General features: G+C 40.2%; 1 protein-coding gene across 5 annotated transcripts in view; it reads right to left on the bottom strand.

Moving 5' to 3' along the window:
* The window catches only part of FYB2 (FYN binding protein 2), a 571,085-nt gene that overhangs the window by 446,029 nt on the left and 104,882 nt on the right, over nt 1–20,174 (bottom strand). For all 5 annotated transcript variants that reach the window (XR_013603713.1, XR_013603717.1, XR_013603715.1 and 2 more), the window contains exon 2: nt 1,321–1,879. Coding sequence is in view for 2 of the 5 variants with exons in the window: in XM_078670088.1 (XP_078526214.1) it covers nt 1,321–1,879 (559 nt within the window). In the remaining 3 variants the exon portion in view is untranslated. The remainder of the gene's footprint in view (nt 1–1,320; nt 1,880–20,174) is intronic.

Genomic DNA, 20,174 nt, shown 5'->3' with positions numbered 1-20,174 from the left:
GGTTTCTAGAAGGGATGAAGTACCCCTTTCGTATATTATAAGGATATTGCAAGCCACCGAGGAGTTCTATAACTATAGAGAGGAACGAGGCCGAAGGCCAGGTTCCTTTATCAGGTTATGGAACTTTAAGGTGACGTGCAATATTCTTATCATACATACCAGGGTGTGCTTTGTTCCATACAATACATGGTCACCACAACCTTTCCCACAAACCACTTAAGACGTTGGTGAATCGCTCTTTCGCATAAAAGAGCGAGCATGTTTGCAAACATGAAGAATACAAATTAAACCTCTAGGGCACAATTAAACTCATTAAAAATGTGTTAGTTATTTGTTACAAACAGATTTTAGAAACAATTTAATACAAGTCATTAAAAAATATGTGTTTAATCATGCAGAAAGATGATAGCTTTTCTCTATCTAAGCAGTGCACAGCATGCTGGTACTGGCAAGAGGTATTGTGATTTCCGAACTCGACTGTAATATATATCATTGATTTCTGATGTCTTTTCCTTGTAAAATCGGTGACTGGGTTTGTCACAAGTCGCCAAGTATATTGAAATGAAACTCTCGTCTTTATACAGTTATTACAGAATACTATGCATTATATAAAGAATTATAGATGGCTAATAGTGAATTATGGGGATGTTTTTCACCGAAGGGATCTGTGTGACGGGAAATAGACAAAGTGACCGAAGCTAGAGTTGTCTATGAAGTCACTCACAAACGAGAGATGAGTGACATCCCTGTAATTCACTATTTTCCCCATATATAATTTTCTGTTATGTATAGCCCCCAAAAACATCTGCCTCTGCCTTTAACTACGGTGCAGGGGCAGAGTATAACAGGAGCTCCTTACATAACATTACCTCCCCTCCCAGATGAAAACGTGGTAAATAAATATCTTACCTGCTATCCTTAACCAAAACCCATCACCTTCCCTGTCTTACTTCACCCTCCTGCAGCTGCGCTTTCAGCTTTCAGTCAAAGCACACAAGCAGAGCTGTGCTGACAGGCTGTCAGAGAGACCTGTCACCTGGCTTGAAAGGCCTTTGCGACATCACAACAGTTGATAACCAGTTTTGGTATCCACTGTTGTGATGTCAGAGAAGGAGTTATAACTTTTGGAAACTGAAATAAACGATGGAGGCTCTCTATGTAAGCCATGCATTACAAATTCACTGTATAGCCCCACTGTGGCCAAAACTGAAATTTGTACATAAAATCTTTTTTTAGCAAACTATTCCACTTTAACAAACTGTCACAGAAATAAATAAAATATTGTAATATCAAAGTGTTCAGAAAGCAAGCCTTACTTACCTTCATGATGTTGCAAGGGCACCTTTTCCTGATCAACTTCTGCTGAACTTGTGGATTCAGTAACCCAATCTGGGTGTGAGTCCCTTTTCCTTTCTATTGTGTTAGATGACGCGTTCTCCCAAATAAGCAAGGTATTTCTAAATTGTTTTTTATCAATCGCAGTCTCTGGTTTGATATTGTCCATTACTTGATGTGCCACAGTTGTGCCAATTCGGTGGCATGTCTGTGGATCAACCATAGGAGAAGCACCTTCACCCTTCGACAACCGTAACTTGTTGACTCTTGGTTCTTCTATTTTGTTCTCCGTGGCTGCTCCACCTAATTTCACACGGGGCAATGCAAATGATTTTGGAAGCAATGCCGGTTTTGCTAAATGGTTATGTTTATTAGAATTTATCATTCCATTTTCCAGGCTTTTTTGGTTAAGTGCTCCAGCTGGAGGATACCGCTGTCCTTTTGTGCTGACTATCGGATGATTCGGTGCAGATTGTGGGGTATTTTCAGCCTTGGACATCTGTTGAAACATTGCTCTGCGCGCTCTGAAGTCTAGCACTTCATCCTAGAAAAAATTAGAAATTTAATTATAATTCCTGGAAGTATGTAAAGTCATCAAGGACTAAAAAGGTATGAACACAACATTACAGCCTAGATGGAGAACATGCCCTGGCTAACATTCCCAATCTGAGCGCCGAACCACAGCGCTCTGTCCAATCACAACGCTGCATTGCATCACTATGATTGGCTCAGGGGAGCCTGGGTGCTTACCTATTACAACAATGCATCATAGCGTTATGATTGGCTTAGGGGAGCCTATCCTTCTTCATTCTCCAACAGAAGCCAGGAAGAGGACGGAAGAGGGAAGAGAGGCAGTGGCAGGCCAGCCAGCTGGACGGATGGACGACAGATAAGTGGTTTTTTCTTTGTTCTCGACCCACTACCAATTCGCGGGAGCAGCCGCAACTGACAATTAGCCTCTGGGTATTAGCCCTTTACCTCTGGCGTTATTGGCAAATCCAAAAAATACATTATTTGCCAAGCAGAATATTTTAAATGTTTCAAATATGCTACATATGCCCGCCCTTCACACACCTTCTTCAGAAAATCTGGGCACCAGGGGAAACAACTGAGATGGTTTGAGTCTAAGCAGCTTAGAATCTGTGAATAATATCAAACACTCATTTTGAACACCCCAAAGTACCACCCACACTGGGATTTCCATTAGGAGAAAAACTGATGCTTTTTAGATGCCAAGCAACAGGTGTTTGTGTCAAATCCAAATTAAAATTGTACCAAAAAATGAAGTGCACATAAAACAATGAAAAGTTCAATGTATCAGTGAAACAGGTAACAGTAAAAACGTAAAAAAGCATACAATTTTAACAGTGAACAATACATTTTAAGAAGGATCCCAGTACAACACACATAGTTGGTTCTCGGAGTGCCTGAGGAGAAATAAGGGCCGGTCCACATAATGAGACATTGTAGTCTTTTAATATGGGTAAGGAAAACAACCTAATGTACTTATTGTAATACTTACAGGAGCAAATAAAATGTAATAATGTTGGGGGGGGGTGTCATCGTCAGGACACACAGTGAGACAAGAACCACCCCCTCCCCAGAGCTGTCCGAGGAAAGCAAGCTGCAAACTGTATCTATTCTGGACCGTAGCAATAATGCCCTTTGCCGTTGATTGTGTATATGCAGCAAATAGGGCACATTACCAGCGCTAGTTTGCAGTAGGATAAACAGTCTGTTGGTAGACTTCCCGAGTTCGGCTACGTCACTCTTCAGCCTCTGATCCTGAAGAAAAGCTCCTTCAACTAGATCTTTTCAGACTTGGACGCCTTTGTAGGAGTGGTCAAGAGGGTAAGCCTGCACAGGGTTGTAAAGCAAGCCTTGGCATACAACAGCAATAGTTTGCTCATACTCAGAGCACATTTAAGGCAACCCATAATTACCTGTTAATTAAACATTGCATTGGGTTATTCCATATCGACTGCCACAGTCACTTGAGGGCAATTGTTATATAGACCTCAATGTATATGAGGACCAGTACATTGTGGCACGCAAAAAGTGGACAACCAGGGGGCGGAGAAAAATAACCTGGACAAAAAATGATTTTCTTCGATTTGCAGGCCAGAGGCGGGTTCATAACCCCAAACACCGCCACTGTACATTGCAGCGGGAACTCAATGTGTGTTATAAATTTCAACAAAAGCTGCTATAGGTTTGCCTTCCATCACGGAAACCAATTTAAAAAGAGCACCCACCGACAGTGTGAGCTTAAGATGCCTTATGGCAATATTGGTAGACGAAGAGCCCATACCATGAAAGCAAACGCCCATACTGGAAACTAGACTCTGCTGACAACATATTAGAATTAACATAAATAGGTCTCAGATTGCCTAACTCTTTGTGTCACACACCACAACATGGGACTTAGAATAGTTATTGCTCATGTTCAAAGGCATCATAAAAGAAGAAAAGGACTTCGACTCAATAGACTCCTAGGTGTGCGAGCTAAAAAGACGAAGTCATGAGCATGGAGAAATGCTGTAATCTTCAGCTTACCAACCAGGGCTACCTTCTGCCCACTTTCCAACAAATGACAGTTCAGGAAATTGATATAAAGAATAAATAAAATGGGTACTAGAATACATCCTTGTCGGACCGCTCTCTGGCAACGAAAGGGCACAGTGCATTCCCCATTCTGGCCAAATGAGAAACTGCCAGATAAATTCAACTGCAAAAAGTGCTTTATGGGTATTGGAGTCCAGGATTCATCTGGGGGATAATGGGGGTTTTGGAAATCAGATTCACTATGACATTAAAGCTAAGCTGGCACAAACTGAATTCTTCGCAGACACTATTGGAATGGGATTGGAGCAAAAATCACAGACGTCAGGTAACAGTAGATGTTCAAAAAGGGTGTACTCAAGAAAAAATAGCATTAGAAAGGCCAATGGGCCCTGATGGCTAAGCAAATACCTTTGTTTATGTGGTACAGCACTGACAAACATGTGGATGCTGTACAGCAGGAGCAAACGTGAAAAAAGCGAAATGATGCGCTGCATCACTTTGAACGAGCACACATGGGTCCTGGCAAATGTATGTACAGGACTCCTGATTCATGCACTTTTTTTAACCAATCCAAGATAGATCAGTAAATAAAAATAATATGAAATGAAGTTATAATAAAACAATTAAAATAAAAAAATAAGGAGCAAATCGGGGTAGTGTGAAGGGAGGAAGGTAAAGGAAACATGATGGGGAGCAACAATGAAGGCAGTGGAGACTTACATGAGAGAGAGAACAATATGGGGAGATTGAAGAAGCACACAGGTGCGAGCAACACAGAGCGAGGGTTAGAGAAGCTTAGCTTCTGTGCAGTAAAGAGCAACAAGGAGCACAGCCAAGGGAAAGAACAAAATGAGGGAGACAACTGGAAAACACAGGCACTTACATAGAGTGCTTAACACAAAAAAATAGTTCCCTTAAAGTGAGCAGTGAAAATGCACAAAAAAGGTATTCCACCAGGAGCGACAAGCGAAAAGGACAAGCAAAACCATTGAATAAGAAGAAAGCAAATGAGGGTAGCATTAAAGCCAACCAACTGTACTGTATAACATTCTTCTAATTTCATATATTATTTATATAAGAATTACCAACGTCCACTACGTTTTCCTTGTTCTTTTTGAAGAATTAAATTCAAATTTTGATTTTTTTTTCTCTTCATGTGTCTAATTTTACTTACTTTGACACACAGGCCTTCTACTGGAATTTTGTTGTCATTGCACCAGTGTTTCAGTCTGCACATTTTGTCAATATTTTAACATGACTTCTCAGTCAATTACTGCACCTCCACCATTTTTACAAAACCAAGAACAACCAAGCATACCATGGGAAGACTTGAAAGATGCTTTTGAAACCTACTTGGAAGCTATTGGTGGAGATGTATGTGGGTCTAAACGAAAATTAGCCATACTCAAACATTCATTAGGTCAAGAAGGAAGGAATGTATTAAAAACTTTACCTGAGGTTGATGAAATTACCAATGTGACAGAACAAACCAATGAAAGTGGGGATAGTAATGACATTGATGTGTATGAAATAGTGCTAAAAGCACTTGAAGAAAATTTTGGAAAGAAAACAAATGTGGTAGTTGAAAGACAAATTCTTTTCTAGAGCTCAACTTCAAAGTGAATCCATTGAACAATATGTAGCCAATCTACGAAAGCTTGCGGTTAATTGTAAATTTAAAGATTTAAGATATGAACTCATTAGAGATCAAATGATTAATAGAATGTACAACCTCAAGATTCAAGAAAACTTCTAGGTATGAAGGATCCTTAATTAGAAAATACTATTGCAATAGCCAAATCAATGGAAAACACCTCCAGATATGTAAAAGAACTAAGTGGAAATTCAGTCAACAAAGAAGTGCATGATGAAGCTGTTCATAACATCAACAATCCCAACAAACAGAATAATAGATCTTTTCATTCTAAATCTGATGAGAAAAAAGTAGATCAACACAAATTTAAACCCAAATATTGTTTCAGATGTGGAAGTCCTAAACACACCACTGATGCAAGCCATTGTCCTGCGGTCAGAAGCAGATGTTATAGGTGCAAGAAAATTGGGCATTATTCAAGACTATGTAAGGGCACTCCTAATTTTCAACTTGACAAGAAAACCATTAATTTAGTAAAAGAAGAGGATTTCTCATGTGAAAGTGAAAACGATGACATATAATGATTAATGATTCCTCACAGGTGTGCAATTGCGATGGGTCCAAAGATAATTATCATCCTCCCAAATGTCTTGTGAAGATTAATGGTTCAGAAGTTCACATGCGTGTAGATTCATGTTCTCCATTCTCTATAATTGATCAATCTATTGGGGAAAATGTAGGTTTGTCCACAAAAGAACTGCAACCTACTGATGTCCCACCAGAAGGTTATTGTGGCAATAAACTTCCTGTTATAGGTTATGTCTTAACCGAAATTAGTTTCAAAGACAAGAAAACGTTGGCCAAACTCTACATTGTGGAAAAAGGGAAGTCACTTCTTGGATGGAAGGAACAATGTATTTTAGGCATTATTTTAAATCCTAACCATCCTGATCAAGTTTTAAACATAGTTTCTTCTAACAACAAACGGGTCACCAAGTTTTCAGATCTTTTCAAAAATTCTCTAGGATGTCTCAAAAAATTTAAAAGTTGCATTATTTTAAAAGACAATATTGTACCCAAAGTAAGAAATGTACCAATAGTTTTGAGACAGAAGTTGAAAGAAGAACTACAGAGACTATGCAAAGATGGGGTGATCAAGCCCATTGAAGCATCAGAATGGTTAAGTCCAGTGGTTTTGGCTAAAAAACCCAGTAGCAAGATCAGAATGTGTATTGATTTGAGAGATTTAAATGAGTACATATGATTGATCGTCATCCTCTCCCCAAAATTAATGACATGCTGGCCAGTATAGAAGGAGGTGCATATTTTACCACACTAGGCTTATCCAGCGCATACCATTAGGTTCTTCTACATGAGGGAAGCAGACATCTCACTTCTTTTATTATGCCTGAGGGAGCCTTCCAATTTATTCGTATGCCATTTGGTCTTGCTTCGGCATCTGCCGTTTTTCAGAGAATGATGCAAAAAGCGTGGTCTGGTGTTGAGAACACTTTGGTATTTCAGGACGATGTATTAGTTTGGCGGCGGGATGTTGCACAACATGACATTAATTTAGAATCTATTTTGAACAAATTATCCAATGCAGGGTTCACCATTGGGCTTGAAAAATGTAAATTGTGTGTGCCTGAAGTGGAATACTTAGGCTTGACACCATCCTTTGTTAGTGTATGCTCTAAGATCAGTTTAATTCATGCCATAGAGAAAGCGCCTTCTCCAACAGAGAAAGACTAGCTTAGATCCTTTCTCGGTTTTGTGGAGTATTACTCCAAATTTGTTAGTCATTTTTCTGATACAATTAAAATTTTAAGAAATCTCATGAAGAAAGGGACAAACTTTCCATGGTCTGATGAGTGTCAAATAACATTTGAGTGCATAACAAAAGCCATAGCAGAAGCGGTTTGTTTAAGACCATTCAATCCTGAAGACAAGACGATATTTTTCACTGATGCTAGCAACCATGGTCTTGGTGCTGTTCTAATACAGGTTCAATGTGGGAAGTAAAGAGTGGTAGCATTTGCTTCTCGCAAATTAAAGGGTGCAGAACATACTTACTCCACTGTCGCAAAAGAAGCCCTAGCTTGATGGTGGGGTGCTCATGATTTTCACATATTTGTGTGGGGCATTAGATTTCCATTAAGGACAGACCATAAACAATTTGTAGATCCATTTTCTACAAGGGGAGCAGCTAAAGCCACTTCCAGAATAGCCAAATGGCTTTACTGACTACAAGAATATTCTTTTGATGTCAAATATGTGTCTGGTGTAAATGCTGATTGTTTGTCAAGGTTACCAATTGAAAACTCACATGTTAATGATGATGATGAATGGATGGATGATTGCGGATATTAATGATATATGTATTGCTATTTCTGAAAAGGAATGGACATCTGCTGCCAATAACGAGATCACCATAAAAAACCTCATTGAAGCTCTTACAACTATTGAAAGGTGGAAATTACATCCTGAATCTTTAGAGCCTTTCAAACTTATATGGTCGACATTTGCCATAGTGAACACTTTTGCAAGGAGGGGATGTCGTCTTGTAGTTCCCCAAAGTCTAAGAGAAATAATATTAAAATGTATGCATGAGGGTCATTGTGGTTTATCAGCCATAGAAAGGCATATTGAGGAAGATTTCTGGTGGCCAGGTATGGACACTCAAATTTAAAGATGTGTACGTGATTGTATTGCTTGTGCTGTTAGTGATAAATCACACACCACCCAAGAGACCATAAGTGATCCTTTACCTTTAACCAAATCACCTTGGGAAAAACTGGCCATTGATATTTGTGGTCCATTTGAAAATCTTGGCACAAATGATGATTTGCTATTGTTATGATAGATTATTTTTCGAAATGGCCGAAGGTAACATTTACAAAGGAAGCAAAATCTAGTGTTGTAACTACTTTTTGCGAAGACTTCTTTAGAAGGGAGGGTTGTCCTGCTGACATTGTTTCGGACAACAATTCTCAAGTTATTTCTGCGGAATTTGAGAAATTTTTAGCAACATGGGGCATTAAACATACCAAGACTCCAGTGTACCATCCTAGGGGCAATGGTTTAGTGGAGAGGTTCAACAGAGTACTAGCTGAGAACATACAACTTGCAGGTAAGAGTGGTTTGAATTGTAAACAACAAGTAAAGAAATGTTATGGTGTTATAGAATGACTCCACATTCGGTCACCAAAGAAACTCCTTTTAGGCTTTTGATGGGAAGGGTACCTTGTAGTGTAGCAGTGCCTGCTTGGATAAACAGAGCACGCACAATTGCAGCTAACCATGATGAAATTATAGTCCGCGTTAAAGAATATCAGAATACTTATGGTCAAAGACACAACTCACACATTCACAAACCTCCTCAATCTTTTAGGACGGAAATGTTAGTAAGAGTTTACAAAGGTGACAGAACCAAAAGAGGGGTATCTAAATGGACATGCCCCAAAGAGATTGTGCATGGGAAAGGTAATTGTGTAAAACTTGCGGATGGAAATTGGCAGAACACTAGAAAGGTATCCATATGTAAAGCTACTGAACAAAATGAATGACTTACATGTCAATCTCCTAAATCTAAATGTATAAGAAGTTCTGATTCCACCTCCAATATGAGAATGTTACAAAGAAAATGTATACCTGATCCGGTGATTACTCGTCATTCTTCCCCCACTGTGGTCAGACCAAAATTTCTTGATGATTATACATGTGATTGATGTATTGGTATTTAACTTCAGAATTGTTTGTATTTTTTTGTTAACTATGGGGAATATTTATTGTAATGTTTTCATTTTTATTGCGAGAAGGGAGATATGTTATATCTCTATTATTGTTATTCTTTTGTGTCCTTGTAATTCTAGTGGAATGTTCCTGACTCCTAGGCAAAGGCATCTGCATCTTATGTATTAGATTCTGGAATGTAGCAGAGCAGTTCATTAAATCTTCTCTACATTAATTCCTGTAAGACTGGTCTTTATAAAACACACACAGCGTAGAGTTAGCCTTTTAATGGTACACAGCAACACACTCAGCCAAGCCTTCCCAGCACAATTTCTCTTGCCATTCGCGTTTCAGGTAAATCCCTTGTTGACTGGCTTGGGAAAACAGCTGTGCTAATTAGATCGCAGGTAGTTTGTACACGGTTCTGTTTATTTCCTTGTGCATCATCACTGGCAGAGCGTAAATGCCACTAGGTTTGTTTAGTGTTTCATTTGGAATACAATGCATGCATTTATTAAAAGTGAAAGGAAACTGGCCATCGCGGCCATGATAATGACATTTTTTAATTAGAATCATGCGGGTCAAGTTTGTTTCCATAAGTATACCATGTGTTAAGTGCTCACCCATTGTGGAGAATACAAGCATGTTCCTCTAACTCATAGTACAACACATTTCATGGTAAATGTGTATCTGGGTCTTCTTAAAATGTAGTCTCCTTTGTAACACTACTACAATGTTAATATAGTTACAGCCACAAGTACTCTGATTTCATAAGGGAAGACATTAAGGGGTGAAAAGTGTTTAGGCATCTTTCTCTTATGTTGTAACAGAATGCCAGTTTGCTTCTTATGATGGTTTCAAGTGTTTATTCTATGGAAATGATACTAAGTCTGAGAACATATCACAGAACATTATGATGGTTTCAAGTGTTTATTCTATGGAAATGATACTAAGTCTGAGAACATATCACAGAACAAAACTGTCATTTGAATTTATCTATTTGGAAAATAAAGTCAAAAGGAAAGATTTCAAATGTTTAAAAAAAAGTTGCTTAAAATTATGCGTTTTCTATGACATAATGGGAGGCATGGAGAGCCTGGGCCAGTATCGGATGACTCGCTATCCAAAAACCTATTTTTCACCATCCATGGACCAAACCAAAAAAAATAAAAAAAAATACAACACCATTTCAAATTTTCCGTGGTACTAATAGAGCAATTCACACTATTTTACCTGCTTTTACAGAAAATGTATTTCCCACTTATTTAGAAAAAAAACACGCTCAAGTGGTCGTCACTTGAAAGCAACCTTGATGAAAACAATAAGGACATTGGTAATGAATATTATTTCGGCTAACTTAAATATTGCTTTATTTACTCTAAATATTCTTATGACAACATACATTTTCCTAGAAATAATTTATCTCCACAACTTTTACTAGTTGACCACCTGGTTCATCTTAATTAGAGAATAAGTTAACTACATTAATATCAAAAGGCAGTACATTTGGCACTGCTCAACATGTCTGAGATACACCCATGTTGGTATTACAAAGCCAGGTCGAAGTATCAGAGCATTCACTTCTACCACTGCAGTGGTAAAGCGGGCATTTACCAGTTTAATATTAAGAGCCACAACTTGATACTTGGTTGACAGAGCAAAAAAAACATAAGGGCGGCTCCTCCATTTTGAGCGGAGGACCGTCACCCCACACAGAAAAGCCCCAGGTCAGAGCTGAAAAAAAAAATTGTAATAAAGTTTACCATTTTATTTTTCAGCAACCGACCCAAACTGAGTGACAGCCAGTGCTGCAGAGTGGCAACAGGGAGCTGTGTGCTTTATAATGTGCATGTTTCCTTGGCTGGCTGTCTTGTGATGGCCAGCTAGAAATGCATATTTTAAAGTTTTCTAACCTAGCGTCTTAGACAGCTGGGTTAGAGAAAGCACAGGCAACCAGTATTCTTGAGTGTACACCTACCTTCGCGTTATTTTTTTATTCCCCCCAACGCACAGCCCTGGGTACATGCCAGCCACCACTGAAAAAATACCCCCAGGGCAGAGGGTGCAGCTAAATACCTGGGGAAAATGTATCTCCAGCAGATTACAGTGGCTACTTTCCTAGAAGTTTTTAATTTATAAACAAAAGTAATAAGAAAGTTCCTGTTTTAACATCAGATGGACATGTACAAGGAATCAATAATAAACTCACAAACTAACATTTTATTGAATCAGCACAAAAATATACAAAAACTACATATACGTACATCCAAGGTTTACTTAAATGCATATTATGCAAAACCACCCCTATTCAATTTTTCGCATTTCCAAAAATTACAAAGAACACCCTCACAGTTACAGGTGTCAAGACCATTTCTTCACATTACAATTATTAGAATAAGGCATCCCTTATTGCCCAACACATCTCATGACACACAGTTTGCGGTGTAGTCTATCTCATACAGAAACCCTCTATACCCATAATTAATCTCCTGTTACCCTGCACTCCAGATAACTGCTCCCATTTTGAGCAATCACAAAAAGGAGGGAACACAACATAATTTCCCTTGTTCTTTGTGCTAATCTTGGGACAGTTGACTGGACATCGACCTGTCTAGGCTGAGCCAATGTCAAAGGCAACCCATGAAAACAGCTTCCATTGTAAGGCATTCACATGGGTGCTTATACTATTTTTGGTCTAAGGTGATCTGGCCTGTGGTGCATCAAAAGAGCAAGTACAGAAAATGGTGAAAGCTTCATCTTCCTTCTCTACAGTGAGTCCCCAGGTGGTGTGCCGACTACTGGGCACTAGCAGAACTCATGGGCTGGTTGTCACTACTGCCAGTTCCTCGGAGTGAAGGTATGACTGTACTGACCTAACACCCACTGCCGAACAGATGAGTAGAAGGAATGCAGTGGTAGAGCAGGTTACTGATTTTGTCCAACCGCTACTTGTGTTACTTACACAACAGACCTCTGAGGAAAATACACGACTCATCCAAAATACTGTAGACATTGTTTGAAAGCTTAGTGGCCATCGGTGAGCCTTTGACTCCTTGATGAGGGCTGAAAGTTTCCTTGTGCACTCATTAATATGTTTTCTTTTGCACAATAACGTGATTTCATAGAGGACACTTTTTTGAAACTGGCACTTTTTGGAATCATTCAAGTGTATCTGGTGTGTGTACAATTTCAGTGTGTTTCTTAGAGCAGACTGACTGAAGTAATCAGGAGTCATAAGAAATACAATGTGGAAAAGTGCTAAATCTCCTTCTCTTAGGGATAATGTAGAGAAGAAGAGCCAGAGATTCCTCCAAGTGTTCTTAGGGATATATAGAGAAATATATGCAAGCCATCCAATTTAAGAAAGTGGATCATTCCTTGGGGTAGGTGTTTGCCTACCTCAAGGAATGATAATACTAACATGTTAGTCTGAACCCCAGAAGATACTAAATTAACCCGAACTCAACCCCCAGCTAGCCGTGGCACAGAGCAGACAGGCTTGACTCAGGGCATTGTACCAGTGTTTATACAGTGATGAAGTAAAAACACCAAACACTAAAAATCTCAAACTGAATTAGAAAAACATAGTACATTTTACTGAAACAAAATACATCAGAATGATAAGAAGATATGAATTTGTAATGTTTTAAGTGAAAAAGCACCAAAAACCCATAACTTTAAATGATAGTCTATGAAAGTGGTAAACCAGGACAAGTTCGGGATGACTACAATGGACTGCAGGTCGGATACACTACGCAGGCTCATCTTGTTAAAAGATTTTACATTCTGGCTTAATCTTTTTTATGAAGCTCGAATTCCCCCAGCAAGGCAAGCCTGAATCCGTATCTGATGAATCTACATCAAAATCAACTTTGTTGTGAGGTCTTACAACATTTTTGGACTTCCAAGTCCCCATCTTTTCAGCCTTTCTAATGCAATTTGTTGTGGTCACTTCTAAGGATCCCAGGACCACAGGGACAGCACAAAGGGGGGCAGGACTGACTCCAACTGAGGATACCAGCAGGGTCTCACCCAGGTCCAGTTGGCATTGGTCAACATGTCACTTCAGGAAAATAAGCCTCTTAATGCTTGTTGTGTCCGTGTAACTATATAAGAGGGCAGTAAACTGAACCTTGAGGTCTGTGTGTTTGTCCTGGGTGCGTGCAGGCCCATTGTTTCAGGTCTCCACATGTCACACAAAGAGGTCTAATCTACTTCTTCTCATCCGCAGGTCTAGAAAGTGTTCTGAGGAGGGCTTCTTGGGGTGTCACATTTATGGTTTACACTAGCCACGAGGATAGACAGTAACTTTTTCAGCAATTCCAGTTTCCCAACTGCAAACAATGCCACAGTGCATCTTAGTCCCCGTATTCACCTAGATATGGGGAAATGGAAATAAGCAATGCTCTCCTCTGTGTCCACTACAAACTAGTTCTCTGGTTAGCTTCTCTCCCAGGGGGTTCAGTGCCAGCCTGGCTGGTGTGAGCCTTGATAACAAAGGATTTTTCTTCCTCAGGTCTCCCCTTACACTAGGCCATGAGAGGGTAGGCTTCTACTCTGTCCCTTTCAAGTTAATGAAGCTCCTAAGCCAACCCCAACTGTTCTGTCTGAGATACAGATCAAATGCCTCACACCCAACCCACCCTGTCACCAGTAGTAAGCCACGGTTTTCACATCTCATTAAGGTCAAGCAGCATCTCCGCAGCTGTGGGCAGGCTTATGCAAATTAGCTTACATGAGTTTTAGACCGGAAAAGGGTGACATTCTAAAAGTTACTTTGCCTAAATATATAGAAAAAATCAAATCTAATTTTAATATAGCTGGCAACCTGGTAGGAAGTCATCTATGCCTAAAACAGATAGTACAATTGTCTGTGGATTGTTTGCACTGTTATTTGAATATGGAAAATGCAATAAAAACTTTGGGGACAAAATCTACTTTTACAAATGAACATGATTTAAATAAATATGAAAAATATACTTTGAATGACTTTTCTAGCTGTTTCCTCTAAATAGGTACAGATGGCATTTTATAATGTCTAATTTGACACTTTATAGGATCCAGCTACAGCCTTGCCAGTGTAAATAGATTTTGGGGGATAGTCACTGGATTAACATGACAACTTTAGTTCGCACATGTTCCGAGGTGTGGTTAGGAAAAACGTATTCATATTTAAAAGCAGGGTTTCCAGCTTGTCATAAAGGATTATTTGGTTTGACAGAAAATGTTGCAGGCTGTTGCAGTCAGGCTACCCATAGTAGGCCTGAAGCCATGTTTTACATGCCCACTCTGTAGGCGTCACAGTAGGCATTGCAGTATACAGGTGACATTTAACTTCTAGGCCCTGGGTGCATGTTCTGCATGTTCTACCCAGTATAGTAAGAACTTGAATGCATGTTAAATGTGACAATTATGGATAAGCCAACTGAACTATTTTTATAGGGTAGGCACAGGCAGGTATAATGTTCATAGTGTTCTAAGTTCAGCATAATAAAAATTGAGTGAGGGGGGCTGTGGGGTAAATCATGCCAGGAATGGAGATTTCCTACAACTACTACCTGCAGTACTCCAAAATCACAAAGGTTGGGGGCGAAGGGTATCAGAGTTAGAGTAAACGTTCTGCCTTTTTCAAAGTCTTTGGGCACAGACAAAGGAGTCTGCCTGCCAACAAGGATCCAGGGTTTTTTTCTTTCAGGGAGTTAGCTGCTTTCATTAGGATAACTCTTTTTTTATTTTTGGTTTCCTTCAGATTTTTATATATTCCATTAAATTACTTTGAGTTGTACACTTTTTTGTTGTAGCAGTATTGCTTAAGGTAGGACATGATTCTTTCAACAGCAAAACTAGATCCTTGAGGGTGGTCTGCCTACAGACAGTGCTTTCCCAATGCTTTTAATCTGGTGTGATGAAACATTAGTCTATCATTATTTTGTATTTTATGGTGTTGGGATAAACATAGCAAAATGTTTTGAATACCTTTTTTTATAACATTATACATTCTTTGTTTGCGCTTTTTGGGAAGTTGGCACTTCGTGATATACTAGCACTTTTGTGAGTGCGGATTTCTGATATTCTGTTACCTTATTATGAAAGGGTGTAATAGCAATGAAAGAACTACTATTACACAAACTGGTTCCTTCACCAAGGCTTCTTTCCTCATCTTAGCTTACTTGCAAGTTTGATTATTTATTCTTCTTCGTTGTGTTACTGTATTATTTTCTTCCATTTGCTCAGCAGTTAAATCATTCTTGTACTCTTCATACCGATAAAAGACAACATTTAGAGCCAATATATATATATAGTCTTGCCATATTGACAGTTTTGGCAGTTTGTCGTTTTTACTCTGTTGACAACTTCTTTTAATCTTTGATACTTTCTATGCTGCTTCTCATTTTTAGGGCCCGATTACGATGGTGGTGAAACTGCCACTGACAGCCTGTCACTGGTGGTTTCACCAACACCACAAGCAGGTTTTACGTCCGCCATATTACAATGGTCAGGAAGACTGACCGCCATGGTTCCGATAAGGAAATCATATCCCTACAACGGTGGCAGTGCCTGCCAGGCACTGCCGCAGGGATTATGATGTCCCTTTCTGCCTGCCTTTTCATGGTGGGTTACCCACCATGAAAAAGGCAGGCGGAAAGGGACTTTTGGGGCCCCCAGGACCCCAGATGTGGGCATGTGACAGGCACTGCATGGTGTTTGCCACGTAATGGGGTGATATGTTACATGTCCCGTTTTTACATTGCGGCGAGTGATGCAGCCAGCAGCACCCACCGCAATGTAAAATATAGATATTGTGACTGCCGTAATTACCCCTGTGGGACAGCCGCCTTGTGGGCGGGCGGTCCCACGCATAATTAGCCCTTAGTTCATCCTTATTTTTGTGTTCCTCAAATTTTATTCTTTGGTTATATACGATTTTAATTGTTTTAGTGTTAGTTCAGCTGCCTGTTATTGCTGTACAATTTATTTTTCTTTAAAGTTGATCTTTTCCACCTCTAAAAATTTATTTTACTTAATTCATTTGTTTGATGCAGACTTATATTTGCCAATCAATCAATATTTCTTTATTCGGCTTCATGAAATAAAACCATATAAGCATGCATACAGTAAAAATAAAAACGTCCATCAACGAGCCATATGAAATAGGAAAATAGCCAAAAATATATAACGTAAACAAGATACAAATATCTCCAGGGTTCCAAAAAACATGGCCTGATATGACAAGATCATTACAATTGACAAGACACATCCTGTAGCAACAAGTAATAAACATAGAATATATACAAGAAATAAAGTGCATTGTGCTATAAATAGCTAAAACGTAGGAAACACACTGGTTAATCACAGCCCTTAGCCTGAGTGCATTTTTTTTTAAACAAACACGTAAAAGACGGAACTGCCCGTGAGCATTTGTGTAAAAATATAAGCGGGATGCACTTGCTTAAAATTTGCTTTTTTCAGCATCCTGATAATAAAGGACTTTCTGTGCAGTTCATAAAAACTGCAGGACATCACAAAATGGAGCATGTCCTGCTGAGACTTTCCGTTGCAGCCACAGGGCAACAAGATTTGTCCTTTATGCTACCCCCTAGGATGAGTGAGGAGAAGATGGATAAGGTCTAACCGAAACCTAGTCAATAGAAAACGATCTTATCAGTTCACAACCCCTAATAAGTACGGTCCGGCTGTCTGTGTGGTTCTTAACATAATATTGCGATGGACACTAGGCTTAAATCGCTCCTTTTCTTTCCTAGCCATGGACTACTGTTTAAAAAAAGCCGCCTTAAGACAAACAAATCCCTCTTGTTACACACATCAGGGTTAGCAAAAAGATCTCCTCTCCCCAGGCTCACGAGGCACTCCCTAATGTATTTGAGTCACGGGATATGGGAAGCACAGATTTATTTAAAGAAGCCCCCATACTAGACTAAATGTTTACCCACAATGACACCAGGCAGTAGATCTAATAGATCTGTTAGAGAAGTCATGGCAAGCTCTTCATGTATAGTGAAAGCGGGGGTACCCTGAGGGACTGCTATAAGACATCTCAAAAAACTATTTGACAATTTGGTGTTCATCTAAAGCAGTGTAGCCCCAGATTTCACTACAATACAACGTTTTTGTGATACACTTGGCCCTATAAAGCTGTAACATAGCCCCAACAGGTCTTTCCCCCCCATCTCATGGCAAAGTTAAAGATAGGAGCAGTTGCGCTAGTGAGATCGTTCTTCTAATGGGTTTTTAGGAGCCCCCAGTTCATCTTGGCATCCAGCAAGAACTCCAAATATGAGAAAGTCTTGTTTTTGCGATCAAAGTAGACCCAACCGTAATGTTGTAGGGCCTGTTTGAGCAAGCACTTGAACGAGCACCTATTTGCATCACGTACGATTTTGAAATAACAACCAGCACGTCCTGATCTTCCATAAATTGAGCTTAGGAGTTTAGGAGCGTTTGTAGGTCCCTCTCAGTCCTGACCATCAAGACGGCATCGTCAGCATGCAACAAGACCAGAAGGCCACACCGACCCACCTGAGGAAAGTCCACCTTGAGCTCCAGTAACACCTTCTCTAAGTTATTTATGTATACATTAAACAAAAAAGGAGCCTTCTCTGAATAGGGAATGAGAGCAAAACTTTAAGATCACTAGAGTATCCAACTAAGGCCTTCGTGTTTCGATGGAGATCTTGAAAAAAAAAAAACATGTCCCTGTCCACCCCCAAAGATGACAAGGTCTGCCACAAATTGCATCTGTTCACGCAATTGAACGTGGAGGACAGGTCCATGAAGGCCAGGTATATGGTACCAGGACGAGCTACTGTGTATTTATTTAGTTTCATAAATCGGTTCAAACATTGATCTATGGTAGAACGACCAGGCCGAAAGCTGTATTGGATTTCTGAAAAGGTGTTGTTTTCCTGGGCCCAGATTGATTATCTATCTAATAAAATACATCCAACCACTTTGACCAGAGGGTCCAACAAGGAGATGGGCCTGTAGCAGTGTGTGCTGTCTTTTTTTGAAAACTGTAACAATTATAGAGGTACCCCAAGAAGACAGGGGTCCAACTCTGATGGCTGCATCGATGACTGATGTTAGGACGGGGGCCCAGTGCTCCAGATTGGAGATGTAAAGGTTGGGGGTAATTCCATCTAGTCGCGGGGCCTTATTACGGGTCAACCAAAATATACCCAGCCGGACTTCCCCCTCAGATAGGGGTAGGGCATGTGTAACTGCTCCCACTCCACAAGAGAGGCTCTAAGACTGAGGGCTCTGGAACGTTACCTCAAAGTGACTGACCCATTCATTCTCGGTAATATAGGCATTGAGAGCGTTTACTGCATCCGATGCCAGAAAGGGGCTATTAACAATGCTCCAGAACTTGGTGCTGCTCTTGATGGTGCTAGCCTCCATGAGCTTTGCTCCAGGCATCCTCTTTCTGGGCCACCTTACGCCTGCCCTGGACTTCTTTATACAGCTTTCTAGAATTTCTAACTCAGAGGTTGTCTCTGGGAATAATGTGTTATGCCTCATCTAGCTTCGGGACCGCACCTGAGCAGGCAGAATCTAACCATCGTGGGGCCCTATCTGGGTGCCCTTTGGAGACTGGGGCCTTCAGTAAGTCTTCTATTGAGTGGGAGATAGCTGCGAAGGTATTAACAACAAGCTCTCCTGGCATCCACTGTGGGGTCAAACAGGTCTGCATCTCGTTATGGTATTTTTCTAGGAGAGCCTCATGGAAGGATTCTGGGATGATTTGAGCCCATTTAAGCCTTCTTCCCCCCTCTATAGCTTGCAGTAAGTCCCACTACCTTACGTCCTTGTTCTGACCTAGGAGGGGCCAGCAAGCTTTAAGGCACAGGTGATTATGATCACTAAAAATGCTCTCTTTGATGGAGGAATCAGAGATTATGTAAAAAAGGGGCGTAGAGACAAATATAAAATCTATGAAAGAGTCACAGCTATTCTATTTAAAAGTTGGAGCATAATCACTGACTTAAATCTAGTTTGCCCATTGCTGGTAACCGATCCAACTCACTTACCAGTGCATTTAGATTTTCACCCTGACCACCATCTTCTAGATGCATAAATGAGAAATGGAGAAATGGTGAACCCTGTGCACCAGACATTCTTGGGTCCCCGCTCAGATGAATATTGAAGTCACCAGCCAATACAATGTGAACCATGTCGCATTTGGGAACCTTGAGATTGGCTAGAAAAGTACCCAAACAGGGTATATTACAGACCTCTGGTACAGACAAAGTAGTGTTATAGAAATTTAGAAGCGAACGTTTACAGACCCGCTTGAGAGTTCCTGTAAGCATAGGTTATCATTGGACAATACTTCAATACTACATTTCAACCTGAGTGAGACATATTCAATCAAGCCACCCTTAGATCGACTAGACATCGATGGCGATGCAGGTACAAAAAAGGACTTCTACCCCTCCATGAGACAGGAGTTTTTGATGACCCTAGTCTCCTGCAAACATATAACATAAAAGTTTTTTACAAAACTGCACCAACTTGGGTCCATAAGCTTGCTAAACCAGCCCCACTATGTTCCATGAGATGAGTCTATAGTGGTTACTTTCATCCAATAAACTGCCTCTAGGACTGCCTTTATCAAATAGATCAGGGTGATGTGTGGGCTCAGGGTTCGAGATGGGGCCCACTGTATTCAACAATGCTAGGGGTAAGAGTCAATCACAGTTGTCAAAAAACCCAAGAGCATCATAGACGTTTAATGCTTGAACAGTGGAGTTACCACTGGCCACTCCTGGTTTGCCAGACCAGGAGGCCTCCTCGGGTGCCATGATCTCGAGGATGTTACCCACGGGGGGAGCCACAATGGTGGTGGCAGAGCTGAAAATAGCACAAGAACTCTCTCTGCCAGGTGCGGTCGATTGAAATTGATTATAACACAGTCACTCCCATACCA

This window comes from Lissotriton helveticus, chromosome 1_2 (genome assembly GCF_964261635.1).
Source record: "Lissotriton helveticus chromosome 1_2, aLisHel1.1, whole genome shotgun sequence".
NCBI lineage: Eukaryota > Metazoa > Chordata > Amphibia > Caudata > Salamandridae > Lissotriton > Lissotriton helveticus.
This window is presented reverse-complemented; position numbering and strand designations above follow the sequence as displayed.